At 37.5% G+C, this 20,437-nt stretch overlaps 1 protein-coding gene across 16 annotated transcripts in view; it reads right to left on the bottom strand.

Annotated features, from left to right (window-relative positions):
- The window catches only part of Rgs7 (regulator of G protein signaling 7), a 520,574-nt gene that overhangs the window by 262,952 nt on the left and 237,185 nt on the right, over window positions 1-20,437 (bottom strand). For all 16 annotated transcript variants that reach the window (XM_087194092.1, XM_021265470.2, XM_087194091.1 and 13 more), the window contains one exon: window positions 5,174-5,270. In XM_087194092.1, coding sequence (XP_087050218.1) covers window positions 5,174-5,270 — 97 coding nt within the window. The remainder of the gene's footprint in view (window positions 1-5,173; window positions 5,271-20,437) is intronic.

Raw genomic sequence — 20,437 nt, 5'->3', positions numbered from 1 at the left:
TCTGCACAAGCAACCTGGGTGAACAGGAGTGACACTTAGAGCCTAGTCCACCCCTGCCACCTGGTATCTGAGGGTGCACTTAAGGCAATGCCTCTTGTACTTCAGTGCTAAAAAATTGAGGTTCTGATTTAATAGATCTGGGATGGACCCACATAGCGCATGCCTAGTAAGTTTCTAAGTAGTATTGACACTCTTGGTCTATGGACCATGCTTGGAGTCCCAAGACATTAGAGACCATAAACTGGTAACGTGAAAAAGTGGGATGAACAATATCTGAGATCTTTCTCCTCTGTGGATAGATTGCTGTATTCATGATCATACTACTGTTTCACATATTACAGGCTTTCATCACAGCTTGTTTCTGACTCTACTAAATGTGATGAACTTAGCAGATTGTTGGTTTTATTAGTGGCTTTGCAGAAGAATGAAAGGAAAGCTCCAGAAGAGAAAGAAGCAGCAGGACAAGCCAGAAAAACACATGCAGACAGCAAATGGGGCCTAAAATGACAGTGGAATTAACAATACCCAGGGATTACAGTAAAGATCTGGGACGGGAGATTATTCAAAATTACTGAAAAAAATCTAGTACAGTGGTTGGGACTGAAGATCATCATAATTTGAGGATATTATTATGAAGAAGCTCATAAATATACATAACACAAGACATACCAATTAAATAAATAGTAAAGTATCTAACTGAACTGAGAGGCAGGGGGCTCTTGAGAAGTCTAGGGAATAGAGAATTATAATTCGAACAAAATTGCATTAATATGAAAAATGTCACTGATGTGCTCTTTATTCAGTACCTACCACTATTGCTTTATATCAGTGAATATTAAAAAATGGTAATAGTGGACATCCTTGTCTTGTTCCTGATTTTAGTGTGAAGGGTTTCAGTTTTTGACCATTTAGTATGATATTGGCTGTTGGTTTTTCATAGATGGCTTCTATCAGTTTGAGGTAGAGACCATCTATTCCAATTTTTTGTAGGGTTTTTATCATAAATGCATGTTGGATTTTGTCAAATGCTTTTTCTGTGTCTATGGAGATAAGCATATGGTTTTTGTCCTTGGCTCTATTGATATAGTGTATTACATTGATTGATTTTCTTATATTGAACCATCCCTGCATCCCTGGGATGAATCCCACTTGATCAGGGTGTATGATCTTCTTGATGATCTTCTGCATTCTGTTTGCCATTATCTTATTAAGGATTTTTGCATCTATGTTCATTAGTGACATTGGCCTATAGTTCTCTTTTTCAGTTGGGTCTTTTTCTGCTTTGGGGATCAAGGTGATGCTTGTTTCCAGGAATGAATTTGGGAGTATTGCTTCCCTTTCAATTTCATTGAAGAGTTTAAACAGTCGTGGCAGCAGTTCCTCTCTAAATGTCTTGTAGAATTCAGCAGTGAAGCCATCAGGGCCCGGGCTTTTCTTAGTTGATAAGTTTTTAATTACATTTTCAATTTCATTGGCTGATATTGGGTTGTTCAGAATTTTTAGGTCTTCTTCGTTCAACTTTGGTAATTCATATGTATCTAGGAATCTGTCCATTTCTTCTGTGTTTTCCATCTTATTGGCATATAGGTTCTGGAAGTAGGTATTGATGATCATCTGGATTTCTGCTGGGTCTGTTGTCATTTCACCCTTTTCATTCCTAATTGCATGGATTTGGGCCTTTTCTTTCCTTTTTCTGACAAGGTTGGCTAAAGGTTTGTCAATTTTGTTGCTTCTTTCAAAGAACCAACTCTTGGCTTCATTGATTTTTTTGTATCGTTCTCTTAGTCTCCATTGCATTGATTTCCCCTCTGATCTTTATAATTTCCTCCCTTGTATGAGCTTTGGGGTTGTCCTGCTCTTCTTTTTCTAGAAGCTTGAGGTTTAGCATCAGGTTGTTTAATTGGGCTCATTCTGTTTTCCTAATATGCGTATTCACTGCTATGAATTTCCCTTGTAAGACTGCTTTCATTGTGTCCCATAGATTCCGATATGTTGTATTGTCATTGTCATTTAATTGAAGGAACTCTCTGATTTCTTCTTTAATTTTCTCTGTGACCCATTGGTTATTCAGAAGTGTGTTGTTCAATTTCCACGTGTTTATGAAATTTTTTGAGTTTCTTTTGCTATGGATCTCCAATTTCATCGCACTATGGTCTGATAATATACAGGGGATAACTTCAATTCCTTTGCACTTAGTTAAACATGTTCTACTTGTATCTCTCACCATGCACTAAACTAAAATCAAAATGGATTGAAGATCTAAATGTTAAAATAGAAACACTGAACCAGTTGGAACAGAGGTTAGGTAGAACCCTTGAAGACATCAGTGTAGGAAAAGATTTTATCAACAAAACCTCAGTTGCCCATGAACTAGCACAAACAATCAACAAATGGGATCTCTTCTTATTAAAAGGCTTCTGCACAGCAAGAGAAACCACCAGCAGTGTGAAGAGACAACCCACAATGTGGGAAAAAATCTTCACCTGCTCTTCCTCAGACAAAGGTCTACTATCTCAAATCTATAAAGAACTTAAAAAGATCAGATCTCCCAAATTTAAAGACCCAATCCAAAAATGGGCATCTGAAATGAACAGACATTTCTCAGACAAAGAAGTAGAAATAACAAATAAATACATGAAAAAATGTTTAACATCACTAGTCATTCGAGAGATGTAAATGAAAACAATGCTGGGATTCCACTTCACTACAGAAAGAATGGCCACTATCATGAAATCAACCAATAACAAATGCTGGCGGGGCTGTGGGGAAAGAGGAACCCTGCTCCACTGCTGGTGGGAGTGTAGACTGGTGCAACCACTGTGGAAATCAGCATGGAGATACCTCAAAGAACTAGGACTGGAAGTCCCATTTGACCCCGCTATTCCACTGCTGGGGATCTTCCCCAAAGAATTAAAAGAATCATACCACAGTGATATATGTGCGCCCATGTTCATAGCAGCACAGTTTGTAATAGCTAAAACTTGGAAACAGCCCAAATGCCCATCAACTGGAGACTGGATAAAGAAAATGTGGGTTTTTTATTAAATGGACTACTACTCAGCCATAAAAAATGAGAAATTAGAGACATTTATTGCTAAATGGATGCACATTGAGGTGATACTCTTAAGTGAAATAAATAGGACACACATGTGTAAATACCGAATAGTTTCTCTGGTGTGAGAAACTGAAAGTGCCAATAAGGACTAAATGTATAATAGGTAATGTGAAATAGGAAGAAAAGGGGCAAAGGGGAAGGAAGTGGGAGGGGTAGGGGCAAGGATAGAAGGGAATGGGATTAATATGAGAAAATGGAAAAATAGGAACAAAATCTTTGTAAATAGGGAGGACTGGAAGGGTTGAAGGGAGGGCTGGGCAACGGTGAAAAATAAGAACCAAGAGAGACTATGTAAAGGTGCAAATTTCCAATGATGAATGTCATTATATTGTATACCTAAAATGTACCAATGATTAGAATGAATAATCGATAATGTAAAATAGGAAGAAAAGGTCCAAAGGGGTAAGGGTAGTGGGATGGGCAGGGGAAAGGAAAGAAGGGAAAGGAAAAATGATGAGAAATGGAAAACAATAGAAATAAAGTCTTTGTAAATAGGGAAGGGTGGAGGGGGTGAAGGGAGGGTTAGGAATGGGGAAAAAATAAGAACCAAGATGCATTATGTAAAGGTACAATTCCCAATGAGAAATGTAATTGTGTGAATGTACCAATAAAATAATTTAATACAAAAAAAAAGGTAATGGATTTTCAGGGTTTATTCTCAATCTGTATGTCCAATCCTACTTTTCAATTATGATCTTAAAGTTGTCAATCAAGAATTTTTTCATAGCTCCCTGTCTTCTGAGGTCAACACAACCCTCAAACCCCAATATCTGGACCTGCTTATTTGCTATTCCAGTGCTGATTCTGACACCCTCTTTCTGTGGTTGGGGTTCTTGGATCCTGGTCTTGCCTGGATCCTGGCTAATGGGGAAGCATCCCACTCCTTCCACAGGACTCCTGTCAAGCTCCTCCCACTCATGCTCAGGATCTTTCTCCTTCCTCTCTCATCCCTCACTGCCACCAATTTGGTCCATCTGGCCTGGATTCTTCCCTAACTTATCCTGTGCCATGACCTACCACTTCCCAATCCCCACACCAGAGGCCTTTATTGCTTTGTGAAGTCACAGCACAGATTTTTAACCCATAACCATCCATTTTTTCTTGGATTCCTCTAGCCACTTCTATCCAAACCTGTAATTACCCTATTTCTGGAAATGATTCCTTTATCTCTCTCTCTCTCTCTTTTTTTTTTTTCTTTTTTTGGCACCAGGATTGAATTTGGGTCCTTGAGCTTGCGAGGCAGGTGGTGGAACATCTGAGCTAAATCCCTGGCCCTCCTTTATTTCTTGATCAACCAATTAAAAACAAAAATGTTGGGCCATGTCCTCTTTTCTCCTGCATATTTGCCAAATCCTCATGCTTTTCCTTCTTCAGTGCTTTAGTTCTTGGTTGTCAGAACCGTGGGCATTCAAACTATTCCTGCAAGAACTTTGCACATCTCAGAATAACTACAGCCCTGGCTTAATGCCTATTAATCCTGAGCACATTCACTATAATATTCTATACAGAAATTGTGACTGTCCCTGTAAACCCCCCATATGTCAGAAATTAGATTCCTTTGGTTGGGTTTCAGAGATCCTCAGTCTGTCCCAGTCCCTGTCTCTCCTCCCTGTTCCTGCAGTCTGGTCACTGCTCAATTTGGCAAGCACAGGTGTCAGTGGCCATGGTCCCAGGGTGACACGATTGCACATCTTTCAAATTCACCACATCCCTTGGCTTGGGAACCTTTTCCTGACTTCTCACTAATTTTTGGACTATCTTAACTTCAATGCATGATCTATTTGATATTGTTTCATATATTTATATTTAATATTAATTCTGTTGTTTTCTCTTATTTCACATTTGTTCACCCTTTACAAACTAAGTTAAACCAGGGCCGTGACTTTTGGTTTCATGTTTTGTTTTACTGTCATTTCAAGTATTTATGAGGAATAACATATTCAAGAGTTATTGACTAATAAGTTAGAGAGTTGAACAGAACATGGCTGGAATACATTTTTGAAAGTAATTATATGAAAGGTACTGGAGAAAATAGAGCTATGCTGAATGCACACTTACCAGAGAAGACACTAGGTATCTTGGAAAGAAAGCTTTTGACAGTACGGATAGGAATTCCATTTTTTTCATCTTGCATGCGTGCTATGACATCTTCCATCTAAATGATAAAGTAATGAAAAACTTTAGAAAGTGGAACTTTTGGAGAACAATTAGTTCTCATAACAATGTTGTACCAAGTTTTCATAACTACAGTACCATTTTCTTTCCTTCCTAGAATCTGTCACATTAATATTTCAAGTTTGGTTGACAGAAGATGGAAAAAAAGAGCAAGGAAAATGCCATTTGGAGGTTCATTCACCTACTAATAGGAATTTTGTGCTTTGAATATTTACTCTCTCCTGGTTTTACACTCTCTGGCTATAAAAGTTGAGACAAAAAAGTGTTTAGTTTTGAAGTTGTCAGAAACTACTGTTACAGCAGATTCACCCCTGATTAACATTATCTCTGTTGAACTCAGTGTGAAAGGAAATAGAAAGCTTAAAAGTATCTGCTTGGATTCCTCTTCAAGCAAGAAAGTTTTCATGACTTGATTTACCATTAAAGTTCTGCAACCTGCCAGGAAATCATCAAGATCAGATTGGCAGGAACTGCTGTTTCACTTGCCTAGGCAGTGACTGATGTGAGATGAAACACACACACACACACGCACACACGCACACACATGCACACACGCACATGCACATGCAGAGTAAAATGAATGGTCAAGTAGTGGATTCTACTGTCTCTTTCTACCTTGTTTTTTTTTTTTTTTTTGGTACCAGGGATTGAACTCGGGTCCTTGTGCTTGCGCAGCAGGCGACAAAACCACTGAGCTAAAACCCCAGCGCTATACCTTGTTATGTTCTCTTTTGCTTTGAAATTTTTTCACAGTTCTAGTGGGCTGCGCTTCACGAAGTCTAATGTAGAACTTTGTTCTAAACATTTATTCAAATCATAACCTCAGACTTTCCTCAGGTGTTTTCTACACCTGGAGAAGTATTCACATGTAAAAAATACCTCAAAACATTGGTACTGGATCTAAAATCCATTCATCCGTTTATTCATTCCACAATCACCCACCAACTACAGGTCAGACTCACTGACGGGCACTTGGGATATTAAAATGACTATAACACCATTCCTGGCCTAGAGAACACATAGTCTGTCGTGAAAACTCAGTGAAAGTTGGATAAAATTTGGAGTCTAGTCAATAACACTGTGCCAACATCAATTTCCTGTTCTGATAATCATGTTATGATTATATGAGAGGTTAAAATTAAGGGAAGCTGAATAAAGGGTCTATGAGAATTCTGTGTCACTTTTGCATCTTTTCTGTAAGTTTAAAATCATTTCAAAGTGAAAAGCTAAAAAAGAAATGCAGACTAAACTTTGTAGCAATGAATTATACACCCTAAACTTTATATCAATGCAGCCTCAGAATTATTTTCAAGTCGAAATCCAATTTGCTTTGATAAATACCAACAGATTTATTAAGATGAGAAATAACTGGGGAATAAAGGAAAAATGAGTTTTAATAAAAAGTATATTATGGTCTGCATGTGACTCTCAGCACTTCTAATTATTATTCATGCTACTTTGAGCAAATAATTATCTTCCTTAAAGCTTAGTTTCCTCATCCATAAATTTGTGGTAATAATACTTATGAAAACTCCTTTAAAATGCTCCTTGTGGCTCTGGGGTTGGGGCTTGGGTGAGGTAAAGTATTTTGACGTTAAATGTACAACACATATGATGCCTGGTTCACAGATAGAACAATAAATATTGGACTTGAAATATCCACATACTTGTATAACCCTGATATTTGGGGATTTTTTTCTCCATCTTCATGTATCTTAACATATGGAGGGAGCACCATTAGCTTCATCTCCTTGCCTCTTTCTGTCCCTAAACTTGCTCCCTAAACTTTTCTGGGGAAGCTGACTGACTTATAAGACAGTCAGGAATAAGTTGGAAATGAGAAGGTGACCACAGGGCCTATCCTTTTTTCTTTTGGTTAGAAGCCCACATCCAACTCAGCTGATGGATTAGAGGTCCACTCCAGCAGGTAAGCTGGCATGTTCAGGACTGTGTTTACAAAGCAAAGCTTCTCTGTGTACAAACACTTCAATAACAAACTTTATTACCAGTCAAGGACATTTTGTGACTCCTACATATGACTATCTCTTCAGTTGTTGTTCTCAGTTCAGAATTCAAGTAGGAAAGGAGGTGTTTTTAATCAAGCTTCCAGAATTCCACAACAGTAATCAAATACCCCAGTTATTGATAATAATAAAGATACCAAAAGTACAAAAACATGAAAATAGATATTGTAACACAACTCTATGTTGTCACTATTTGCCCTTGATTCATGTGACTCAATGTTCAGAAATGGAGAATAAGCTGCTTTGCTTTGCTTGGTATCAGCCCCTAAACCCTTGTATTATCTGCTTACTGGTTTAAACTAGGCTGGATTAGAGAGACATGGAGACTTCTGACTCTCACTTTAATCATCTCAGCACTCAGGGATGTGGCAAACATCACCTCTGCTGCCGAGCTGAATTAAGGTACATAGCAATGGTGCTTTCTCCATAAAGGTATATCACCTATCGTTTCATTAGATTCCAATGAAACAACAGTAGGAGGCTAGAAATTCAAAGTGGCTTCTGTGGCTGTATTTCAAAATCTTCAACTTTTTGAGCCATAATTTCTATAATAGAAAAAAAATTAAATTCTAATATAAAAATAGAATTTGTGTTCTAGACTGGAAATGTGATGATGGAAATATATTCAGCTCTTCATATTTTTATTCAGTTGTGATTTATTCATGAACCTTGTCATAACCTAGAACGAGCAAGCAAACACAAACAAAACAGAGCAACACTAACCAAAAGCAATGGCATCAGAAAAACAACTCCTTTTCTAAAAACTAAAATCGGTCACAAAACCACATATAAAAGCATATCCATCTTATCTACTGAAGTTCCTTCAAACATTCATTCAGCCTCAATTTTTATATTAATCCTGGCTTTATATGTTTGATGATGTGCTTTTCTACTTAGCAACAGAAACTGAGTGAAAAAGAGAATGCTAAAAACAAGGAAAGTACTAGAGCAAGACAGACACAAGAGGCATGCGAGGCCTCAAGAATAACTGATAAATAGTCAAGCTCTGTCACTATTTACTTTAAGGCAGAAAGATATATGGGTGTGTGTGCATGTGTGTACGCGCATACAGATACACACTTTTCCTACTGTCTTTGGGGAACTGATTCTAGGATTTCCTGAAGATATCAAGACTCACATATGCTCAAGTCCCTTACAGAAAATGACACAATATTTACATATAACCTATGCATATTTTTGTTTGTAATTTAAGTCAACTCTAGATCACATAATACCTAGTACAATGTAAGTACTATGTATATGGTTGTTAAACTATATTGTTTAGGGAATGACAAGGAGAAGACAGAGTATTTTTAGAATATTCTTCATCAGTGCTGGGTTGGATTCACTGATATAGAACCTGCAGGCACAGAGGGCTGACTCTGTAGGTGTGTGAGTGATGTACCACATACTATATGTTTATACAGACATATATTCATAAGGATGCCATTGAGTGGTAAGGAGAGTGTTTTCATTATCATAACAGGCTTCTGAGGGTGAAGACAGGGAGCCTGGGATGACAGAATACTGAACATGGATAAGGAGAGCTGGCTTGCCATGAGTCATTGAGGTTCTCTCTGAATCTTATTTTCTTTATCCTTTCTTTATCCTTAAATTAGAAGCAGGTCATCTGCAAGTTTTCTCCTAGCTACAAAACTACTGAAGTCTGGAAATAATCATCAGTGTTCAGAAGTAAGTAAGTTTCCTTATAAGTTAAAGACCTGATTCCCTGCCACAGACAGAATTGAGGAAATTAAATTAAATAAGAGCCTTCTACAAATGTATTCGCTTCTAGCTGTCAGCATGTTTTAATTTCAATATAAAAATGAAGTGAAGAGCATGCACTTAGGCCAGTGAGGCCTGAGTTTGAATCTGTGCTACTCACAGTTAAATGAATAAATAAGTTGGTTCATGACCCTAAAATTCAGTTTCCTCATCGTAAAATGGAGATGATAATCACCTGTCAATTATAAGGATTAATGAGACAATGCTAACTAAACATCTACCATACAGCTATCTCCGTCCTCGTCCTCATAGTTTTCTTCCCTCCACTGTATCTGGAAACCACAGGCCCTTTTTCTTTTACAGTCCAGCTGCCAAAGACATGTGTGGTCAAGTGCCAAATATTTATTAGAAGCAGGAATTTCTCAAGGAATAAGTAGACAGAGATGCTTAAGAAGTTCTACCTTACTTTGCTTATAGAAGACTGGGTTTATGTTGACAATGTTATTAGAATCAAGAACTACATAAACTGATGCCCTGCCGAGGTCCTCAGTCACACAGAACACGCCGAATCAGCCCACTACAGACAGGCAGGTCTGCCCATGCCCTGCCGAGGTCCTGAGTCGCACTGAATACGCCGAATCAGCCCGCTGCACACAGGAGGGTCTGTGCATGCCCTGCCGAGGTCCTGAGTCACACAGAAAATGCCGAATCACCCCACTGCAGACAGGCAGCCACCTGCTTCCACACTACAAAGATGCAGAGGACACCAGACCACCAGACCAAGGTACTGAGTCCCACTGTTCGCAGCCCAGAGGTAGGGGCTTCTGAGCCGTTGTCCCACTGCTCCTGGTCCAGAGGAAGGGGCTTCCCGGTCACCATCCCTTCCGCTGCTCCCAGCCCACAGGAAAGGGCTTTTGGGTCACCATCCCTACTGCTGCTCCCGGCCCCTGTCCCACCTCTCCCAGCTCAGAGGAGGTAACCTGTGCAGGCGCTAACAGACCCCCGCCCCAGTCGAAATGAGAAAACATGTAAATGAGTCTCAAAACCAGACTTCCAGATCACCTACAGCAACCCCAAAGGGAAATGAGATGGAACTCTCTGATACTCAACCACCTGGACCCACTGAACTGACAACAAAAGGGGATCTGGAAAAAATGAAATCAGAAATAATTTCTCAGATAACAGGAGAAATTGTGTCCCTAGTGCAAGACATGATTAATAAATCTAGAGAGAAGCTCAGGAACATGATGGAATCCCAACATAAGAAACAAATGGAATCCATAAAACAGATGCAAATAGATTTCCAGGACATGAAAAACTCCATTGAAAGTCTACACAGCAGAATGAGCCAATGTGAGGACAGAATTTCAGATATAGAAGATAAGATTGCAATTAGTGACCAGGAAAAGAAAAATTGCTTCAAAATTATAAGGGAACATGAGAAATCAATCCAGCAGCTGCTAGATGATGCAAAGAAGAATAACATAAAACTGATTGGGCTCAATGAAGAAACAGGAGAGAGTGCAGATGACATAAAAAAATCTCTTCACAGAAATAATGGCAGAAAACTTCCCAAGCAGGGGAAAAGAGCTTGACATACACATAAGTGAGGCATATAGGACTCCAAATAGCCTTGATCAAAAAAAATCTACACATAGGCATATAATTGTTAAGATTCCAGAAACACAACAGAAGAACAAAGTTCTCCAAGCAGTCAGAGAAAAGAAACAAATCACATACAAAGGAAAGCCCATCAGAATCACAGCAAACTTCTCCACACAAACCATCAAGGCAAGAAGAGCTTGGAGTGACATATTCCAAGCCCTAAAAGAAAACAGCCTCCAACCCAGATTGATGTACCCTGCAAAACTAGCTTTCAAAATGGATGGAGAAATAAGATACTTTCATGACAAAGAGCACCTTAGGAACTTCATGAATACCAAACCAGCACTCCAAAGAATTTTACACAATATCCTAGGAACAGACACTGAGGATGACAACCCCAGGAAGCAAAGCAGAATGAACCTATCTGGCATGACAAGAAATTAAATGTAAAGGGGGAGAACCCAACAAAAAGAAAAAGTCATGGCAATGACAAGTCAATAGGTTTCAGTTATAACCATCAATGTTAATGGTCTCAATTCACCAATCAAAAGAAATAGACTGGCATAATGGGTGAAGAAGCAAAATCCAACAATATGTTGCATACAAGAAACACACTTAATTCAAAAGGAAACTCACAGACTGAAAGTTAAAGGGTGGAAAACAATACTGCATGGGACAGGAACCCGAAAAAAAGCAGCAGTAGCTATCCTCTTGGCAGATCAAGTAGATTTCAAACCAACACTGATTAAGAGAGACGAAGAAGGACACTACATACTTGTAAAGGGAAGAATCCAAGAGAAAGAGATGACAATAATAAATATCTATGCACCAAACACTAGTGCACCCAACTATATAAAACAAATACTAATGGACATCAAAAGTCATATATGCACTAGTACAATTGTAGTGGGGGACCACAACACCCCACTGTCACAAATAGATAGATCAACTAGACTAAAAAGAAGTAATGAAATACTAGAACTCAATCGAACTCCTGAACAAATGAACTTAACAGATGTTTACAGAGTCTTCCACCCCACAAAATCAGAATACACATTCTTCTCAGCTGCACATGGGTCATTCTCAAAAATAGACCACATACTCACACATAGAACATGTTTAAGTAAGTGCAAAGGAATTGAAGTTACCCCCTGTATATTATCAGACCATAGTGCGATGAAATTGGACATCCATACCAAAAGAAACTCAAAAAAGTTCATAAACACGTGGAAATTGAACAATATACTTCTGAATAACCAATGGATCACAGAGGAAATTAAAAAAGAAATCAGACAGTTCCTTCAATTAAATGACAATGACAATACAACATATCGGAATCTATGGGACACAATGAAAGCAGTCTTACAAGGGAAATTCATAGCAGTGAATACACATATTAGGAAAACAGAACAAGCCCAATTAAACAACCTGATGCTAAACCTCAAGCTTCTAGAAAAAGAAGAGCAGGACAACCCCAAAGCTCATACAAGGGAGGAAATTATAAAGATCAGAGGGGAAATCAATGCAATGGAGACTAAGAGAACAATACAAAAAAATCAATGAAGCCAAGAGTTGGTTCTTTGAAAGAAGCAACAAAATTGACAAACCTTTAGCCAACCTTGTCAGAAAAAGGAAAGAAAAGGCCCAAATCCATGCAATTAGGAATGAAAAGGGTGAAATTACAACAGACCCAGCAGAAATCCAGAGGATCATCAATACCTACTTCCAGAACCTATACGCCAATAAGATGGACAACACAGAAGAAATGGACAGATTCCTAGATACATATGAATTACCAAAGTTGAACGAAGAAGACCTAAAAATTCTGAACAACCCAATATCAATCAATGAAATTGAAAATGTAATTAAAAACTTATCAACTAAGAAAAGCCCGGGCCCTGATGGCTTCACTGCTGAATTCTACAAGACATTTAGAGAGGAACTGCTGCCATGACTGTTTAAACTCTTCAATGAAATTGAAAGGGAAGCAATACTCCCAAATTCATTCCTGGAAACAAGCATCACCTTGATTCCCAAAGCAGAGAAAGACCCAACTGAAAAAGAGAACTATAGGCCAATCTTACTAATGAACATAGATGCAAAAATCCTTAATAAGATCATGGCAAACAGAATGCAGAAGATCATTAAGAAGATCATACACCCTGATCAAGTGGGATTCATCCCAGGGATGCAGGGATGGTTCAATATAAGAAAATCAATCAATGTAATACACTATATCAATAGAGCCAAGGACAAAAACCATATGATTATCTCCATAGATGCAGAAAAACCATTTGACAAAATCCAACATGCATTTATGATAAAAACCCTACAAAAAATTGGAATAGATGGTCTCTACCTCAAACTGATAGAAGCCATCTATGAAAAACCAACAGCCAATATCATGCTAAATGGTCAAAAACTGAAACCCTTCACACTAAAATCAGGAACATGACAAGGATGTCCACTATCACCACTCTTGTTCAATATAGTTCTGGAAAAACTAGTCATGGCAATTAGACAAGAGAAAGAAATAAAAGGAATAAAGATAGGTAATGAAGAAGTCAAATTGTCATTATTTGCAGATGACATGATACTCTATATAGAAGACCCCAAGAACTCCACCAAAAGTCTTCTAGACTTAATAACCAAATTTAGTCAAGTAGCTGGTTACAAGGTCAACACTCAAAAATCAATAGCTTTCCTCTACACAAATAACAGACTCACTGAGAGGGAAATAGGGCAAATAATTCCTTTCACAATAGCATCCAAAAAACTGAAATACCTAGGAATCATCCTAACAAAAGAAATCAAAGACCTCTTCTCTGAAAACTATGGCACTCTGAAAAGAGAGATTGAAGATGATATCAGAAAATGGACAGACATCCCCTGCTCTTGGGTAGGAAGGATTAATATAGTGAAAATGGCCATACTTCCAAAACTGCTATATAGATTTAATGCAATTCCAATTGAAATCCCAGCAGCATACTTCATAGACCTCGAGAAAACAATCCAAAAATTCATTTGGAACAAGAAGAGACCCAGAATAGCAAAAGCAATTCTAGGTAACAGAGACATGGCAAGGGGTATCACAATCCCCAAACTGCAACTATACTACAAAGCTACTGTGATAAAAACAGCATGGCACTGGCAAAGAAACAGACTTGAGGACCAGTGGAACAGATTAGAAGATGCAGAAACAATGCCAGACACACTCAGCCATCTCATCTTCACCAAAGGAGCCAAACACCCTCACTGGAGGAAAGATAGCCTCTTTAATAAATGGTGCTGGAAAAATTGGGCTTCAATTTGCCAAAGATTAAAACTAGACCTATATCTCTCACCATGCACTAAACTAAAATCAAAATGGATTAAAGATCTAAATATTAAAATAGAAACTCTGAACCAGTTGGAACAGAGGTTAGGTAGAACCCTTGAAGACATCAGTGTAGGAAAAGATTTTATCAACAAAACCTCAGTTGGCCATGAACTAGCACAAACAATCAACAAATGGGATCTCTTTTTATTAAAAAGCTTCTACACAGCAAGAGAAACCACCAGCAGTGTGAAGAGACAACCCACAATGTGGGAAAAAATCTTCACCTGCTCTTCCTCAGACAAAGGTCTACTATCTCGAATCTATAAAGAACTTAAAAAGATCAGACCTCCCAAATTTAAAGACCCAATCCAAAAACAGGCATCTGAAATGAACAGACATTTCTCAGACAAAGAAGTAGAAATAGCAAATAAATACATGAAAAAATGTTCAACATCACTGGTCATTCAAGAGATGGAAATGAAAACAACTCTGAGATTCCACTTCACTCCAGAAAGAATGGCTGCTATCATGAAATCAACCAATAACAAATGCTGGCAGGGCTGTGGGGAAAGAGGAACCCTGCTCCACTGCTGGTCGGAGTGTAGACTGGTGCAACCACTGTGGAATTCAGTATGGAGATACCTCAAAGAACTAGGACTGGAAGTCCCATTTGACCCCACTATTCCACTGCTGAGGATCTTCCCCAAAGAATTAAAAGCATCATACCACAGTGATATATGTGCGCCCATGTTCATAGCAGCGCAGTTTGTAATAGCTAAACCTTGGAAACAGCCCAAATGCCCATCAACTGGAGACTGGATAAAGAAAAGGTGGGTTTTTTATAAAATGGACTACTACTCAGCCATAAAAAATGAGAAATTAGAAACATTTATTGCTAAGTGGATGCACATTGAGGCGAGACCCTTAAGTGGAATAAATAGGACACACATGTGTAAATACCGAATAGTTTCTCTGGTGTAAGAAACTGAAAGTGCAAATAAGGACTAAATGTATAATAGGTAATGTGAAATAGGAAGAAAAGGGGCAAAGGGGAAGGAAGTGGGAGGGCTAGGGGAAAGGATAGAAGGGAGTGGGATTAATATGAGAAAATGGAAAAATAGGAACAAAATCTTTGTAAATAGGGAGGAATGGAGGGGTTGAAGGGAGGGCTGGGCAAGGATGAAAAATAAGAACCAAGAGAGACTATGTAAAGGTGCAAATTTCCAATGATGAATGTCATTATATTGTATACTTAAAATGTACCAATGATTAGAATGAATAATCGATAATGTAAAATAGGAAGAAAAGGTCCAAAGGGGTAAGGGTAGCGGGAGGGGCAGGGGAAAGGAAAGAAGGGAAAGGAAAAATGATGAGAAATGGAAAAAATGGAAATAAAGTCTTTGTAAATAGGGAAGGGTGGAGGGGGTGAAGGGAGGGCTAGGAATGGGGAAAAAATAAGAACCAAGATGCATTATGTAAAGGTACAATTCCCAATGAGAAATGTAATTGTGTTGTATACCTACAATGTACCAATTAAAGAATTTAATACCAAAACAAAAAAGAACTAAACTATGAAAAAATATTTAGAACAAATTGAAAATGAGATTGTGCCCATTTTAGTCAAATTAAAAATGTCTTTTCTCTCAGATTTTCTTGATGAATTTGCCTTTTTAGGTTTTTTTTTTAGAAAAACAAACAACTGAATTGAGTACTCTTTGCAAAACTAATCTTTGTATCTATGCAAATTAGTTCACTACATGTGATAAAAGTAAAACAATATTTTGCAAAGTAACTTTGAGAATAGCTATGGCTCAGTGTGTTCAAAAATTTTATACCTATATTATGAAATCATTCACATTTGAGTTACTAGTAAAATTCAGCAAGAAAAACTTAGTTTTCTCTTAGATATGAATTTACTGAGGAAAGAAATTTAACCTTACTCATCTCTGTATAGTCAATATCTAAAGTGCTTGCCATAACAGATGCTAAATTTAAAAAATAAAAAAATGAGAGTGGGCTGCTGAATTTTTTTGAAGCCACAGCCACATGTTTCATTTTTCTGAGAAACTCAAAGCAAAAAGTTAAAGTAAGCTTTGGTCTTGAGAGATGTGAAATGGTATTTTTTTCTTTCTATCTAACATTTGGTGAAAAAATAAGCTAGAGGCAATAATAGTGGGACCAAAGAGCTCCAAGTGTTTGTTGTACTCTAAAATACTCTTATTTGGGGAGTTCCATTTCATTTAGGGATTCTTCGGTTTATGTGTTAGAGGAATTTCTTCTTTCATTGCATTACAGCAAATCAGTGGCCATTTGTGAGACTATCTCCCTGTTTGGAGGTATGACACTCACATTGACTATGGTATATAAGCTCACAAGATGAAAGGCTCTACTGAACTACAAAACAGGACTCTTTTTTAAAAAAAATCATAATTAGCCTTTCCTTTGGAATAGTTTAAATGTTACGTCCATGCTTACGATGTATTTCAAACACTGCTCAGGTTAAACGGTCCTCACCCACACTCTTGGGGCATGAAAGAGGGAGCACATCTGCAGACACATTTCTGAAGACTCATTAATTATTCAAGAGGCAGACAGGGCTCCCACGCACTGATGAAAAAGAAATCATTGCCTTGAATCCTTCCTAGTTCTCCACTGTTCTCAACAACAATGGGAGTTTAATTGAATTGACTTGTAGCTATATTTGCCAAAATTTTACCACAATATCATTACTATTGATTTCATTAAGCCAGTAGCTTCACAGAGACACCCTCACTGTAGATGAAAGATTGAAGTAAAGTTAAGACACTCTGTACTCTGTAGTTCTGAAAGAGAAACAAATCGATTAAAATTTCAAAGGACATCTTCCAACTTCTTATAGCAATCCCTCATTAATCACAGACATTTGGAGACACAAATAAGAGATGAAGGGGGCATACTGAATGGGCTTTTTCCTATGTATATATATTTCCAACTTATAGTGTGTAACATCATTTTAAGTGTTAGGTATGAAAATGAGAAAAATGATCATTAAAGTGCTTCCTGGATTTCTTAGGCATTTAGGTGGTGGCAGGTATTACATAATTTAAATCTGCCTGTAATTCCTTTTTATTTGGGAAACCTTTCTAAGGAAGAAATGATTTGCACTTTTGAATTACACAAATAAACCAGAGTTCATCTCTAATGAAAGTTAAATAAGAATAATGAAATTAAAATTTGTGACACAAACTGTTTTTTGCTTCAATAATTCAATTAAAGCTGCTTCTAATTGATATGATTTCCCTCACATTATGCTTGATGGCAGACAGTATCTTAACTCAGAATTAATTACTCTTCTTATATGGAAAAGCTGCTATTATCATTAATAATTACAACTAAAAATATAAACTAGTAAAATCTAGTTACATGTAAATCTGCCCTAGTTCATCTTGAACATATATTTATTTCTCAAAAGACAATGAGTAATTTAAAAGTTTTTTTATGGTTTTTACAGAAATAAAGGAAGATTTTTTTTCACATACACATATTTTTGTTGTTCTTCAAGTAATGCATTTCTTTCATTTAACTCAAAGAATACAATCTCTACTCAAAATAATAAACAGATAAACATTTTTAAAATGATGCTCATTATGTTTGTTCGAATTATTTGAGTTCCAAGTGACAGAGTTCCAATGTAAATCATCACAAACAAAGTTGAGTAATATGAGATGTTTTCTAAAACTCAAAGATGCGAACAGGAGCTGGCCTCAGACACAGCCCCCTTCAAGACATCCCCCGCCGCTACCTAGTGGCCTCTTTCTTTCTGGCCCTGAGTTTTCTCTCAGTTCTCCAATGCAGCAAACATGACTGCCCAGACCTTCTGCTGTTTACAGTTTATAGGCCAGGAAACCCACTCTCATTCCTGTATTTGAATTTCACAGCAAAATTCCTGACCTAGAATGCTGGAGGGGATGGAGCTGGAAGGGGTGCTGGGCAGACAAAAGAAGGATGGCTAATCATTGATTGCTTGATTCAGTCTAAAAACCTACTGAAAAATGGAGAGATAGAGTCACATGGTAGAAAAAATAAAAAGACCAATAAAACAATAGAGGGGAGAGAGAGAGAGAGAGAGAGAGAGAGAGAAGGTTGAATACTGAAAGAGAACAAAAGAAAGGCAAAAACTGATTGAGTAAAGGACTTTGGGTAGACAAGCAAAACCACTGTAGGAGTTTTTGCAGCTAAAAAAGAGAGAAAGAAGGAAATAATGTGGCCAAATACCATACTTGGCTAATTAGTATAAGTTTTTGGCCACAGTAGTTTTACCCAGGAGATAGAATATGGCAACATGAAAGAGTAACTTGAGTTTCAGAATTCTGTTCTTCGCACCAGGTGTCACTTCTTTAGTTTTCTGAAAGACATTGATGGTGAATCTCTATTGCTCTGAGTTGGGATAGTTGCCAATGCCCCCTGCAACAATGGAGAAAGACTTCATAGGAAAGAAGACACTAATTGTTTAAGCCAGAGGATAGGCAGGATAAGGAGATGGAAAGGGGAGGAAGAGGCAGAACATGTGAATACCTTGGTCCATTGCTTCATCCTAGGCTTCAAGATGGGAATGAATACAACTCATGTAGAATAAAGCCTTGTATCGGAAACCTTCTTCTCCCCCTGCCCTTCCACCACCACAATTTTAATCTCTCTGAAATGTGCCTCTGTAGTGATTCTCAAATCCATTTCTACCTTTGTGGCTGTTAAAATTTATAGGCAGTCATTGGTCTGGACTGAGCTCCTGCACCAGATCCAACAGATCCAACAAAAATGTAATGACTCACACTGAAGCCCCACATCTCCAAATGGAAACCAAGTTGTTTATCAATTTTTTTTCTCAAAAACTCAGGGGAGAGAGAAGGAGAGGGGGAGAGAGAGGAACAAGGTCCATTCTATTTTATAGGATGAATTGTTGCCCAATACTAGAATGGCAAAAAATCTAATTAAGATCTGTAAACTAAATTTGTTTTAATATTTCTTCGAGACTATCAGTTTAGTTCTCTTGAAGCTTATTTGAAATTCTCTCCTACGTGGACTTCTTGGGTATTGCATCGGTGCACCCATGTTAGTCTGCTCAGTTGACAAATCTCATAATGAAACTGGACAAACAAGTGTCCACATTTCACCTCTTACTTAAAATTTCCATTGAAATGACAATTGCATAAATTCTCTGTAAGTGGTTCCCCAAACTTCTCCATAGTATGATCCAAAATTGTCATTCTAGTCTCATCATTTGCTACGTACCATACCTCAGGCTCCAAACACTCTTGGCAAGCATTCATGTCTTCATCTTCTCACACACTATACCTTCTTCAGTGTGACCTGCTCTGTTCCATCGGTGCCTATAGAAATCCAATTTTACTTCTAGGAGCCCTTCAAATTTTACTTTCTCACTGAAGTCCTTCTTTATCCCTTCCCCTATCTTGCTCATTCCTATTGAATAGAATCATAGCTACTTTTGAATTCCTTAACATCCTTATTTGTCCTTCTTTCTTGATATCTACTAGAGACCTTCTTTTCTATGACTTAAGTTATTTATATGCATGTGTATCATTCCATTTCAATTATAAATGCTCTGAAGATTTGCATCGATTTTGTTATCTGAGGCGTGGGCTATAAGGGAATTATGGAGGACTCTTAGCTTTCACTTTATATATGTTTGTATGATTTGTTTTGTTTTACCATGCATATATACCTACTGCACAATTATTTTCCCATATGTATTATTTAATAATTCTCATCTTAATAGGATTAATAACTTAAACATCAAATCTTTTATTCAAAAATCTATTATAACACATTTTGAGGTCAAATATCTCCAAATGCCTGTTATACTACCTGTAAACATTTTGTACAATTGTCAATGACCTTCAATAACCCAGCTGGTTGACCCAGGAATTATCTTTAAAAAAAATCTTTTAAATTCAGACCTATTAGATTAAATTGTTTATATTCCTTTTCTTTTAGTCACATCTCTTATAAGCCCAGAAGATGAAATCAATAGCCTTATCAAATCAATAGTGTAATAAAAATAGAGCAGAATTCCTCACAGAAGCAAGACATTTCTTACGGACATTTTATTGACACAAGTGCTCAATTTCAGATGAACTCTTCTTTCTTCTTAGCCTCTGGAATCAACTTGAAATTCTGCCATCCTCCAGGGTTTAACAAATATAGACCAAACATTCCTTAAAATTAACTTTATCAGTGGATATTTAGAAAATAAAATATCTAAAAACAGCCATTGATTTGGATGAGAGAAAGGCAGAGAATACAGAACATGCCCTGGATTTACCTAATTTTCTTGAGATTCTGGCAAGAAAGACAAACAAAAGATATCAAGGGACTCTTGGCTTCACTGGCCATTTTATAACATTCTCACCAAAGGAAAGGTCCCTCAAAATACCTCCATGCAGAACAGTAGATCTATGATAGTTTTGGAATGGAAGA

The sequence above is a fragment of the Heterocephalus glaber genome, unplaced genomic scaffold (assembly GCF_053883595.1).
Source record: "Heterocephalus glaber isolate CG9 unplaced genomic scaffold, H.glaber_assembly_v1.0 deba00001600, whole genome shotgun sequence".
Lineage (NCBI taxonomy): Eukaryota > Metazoa > Chordata > Mammalia > Rodentia > Bathyergidae > Heterocephalus > Heterocephalus glaber.
The sequence above is the reverse complement of the archived record's forward strand: the minus strand, read 5'-3'. Positions and strand labels throughout refer to the sequence as shown.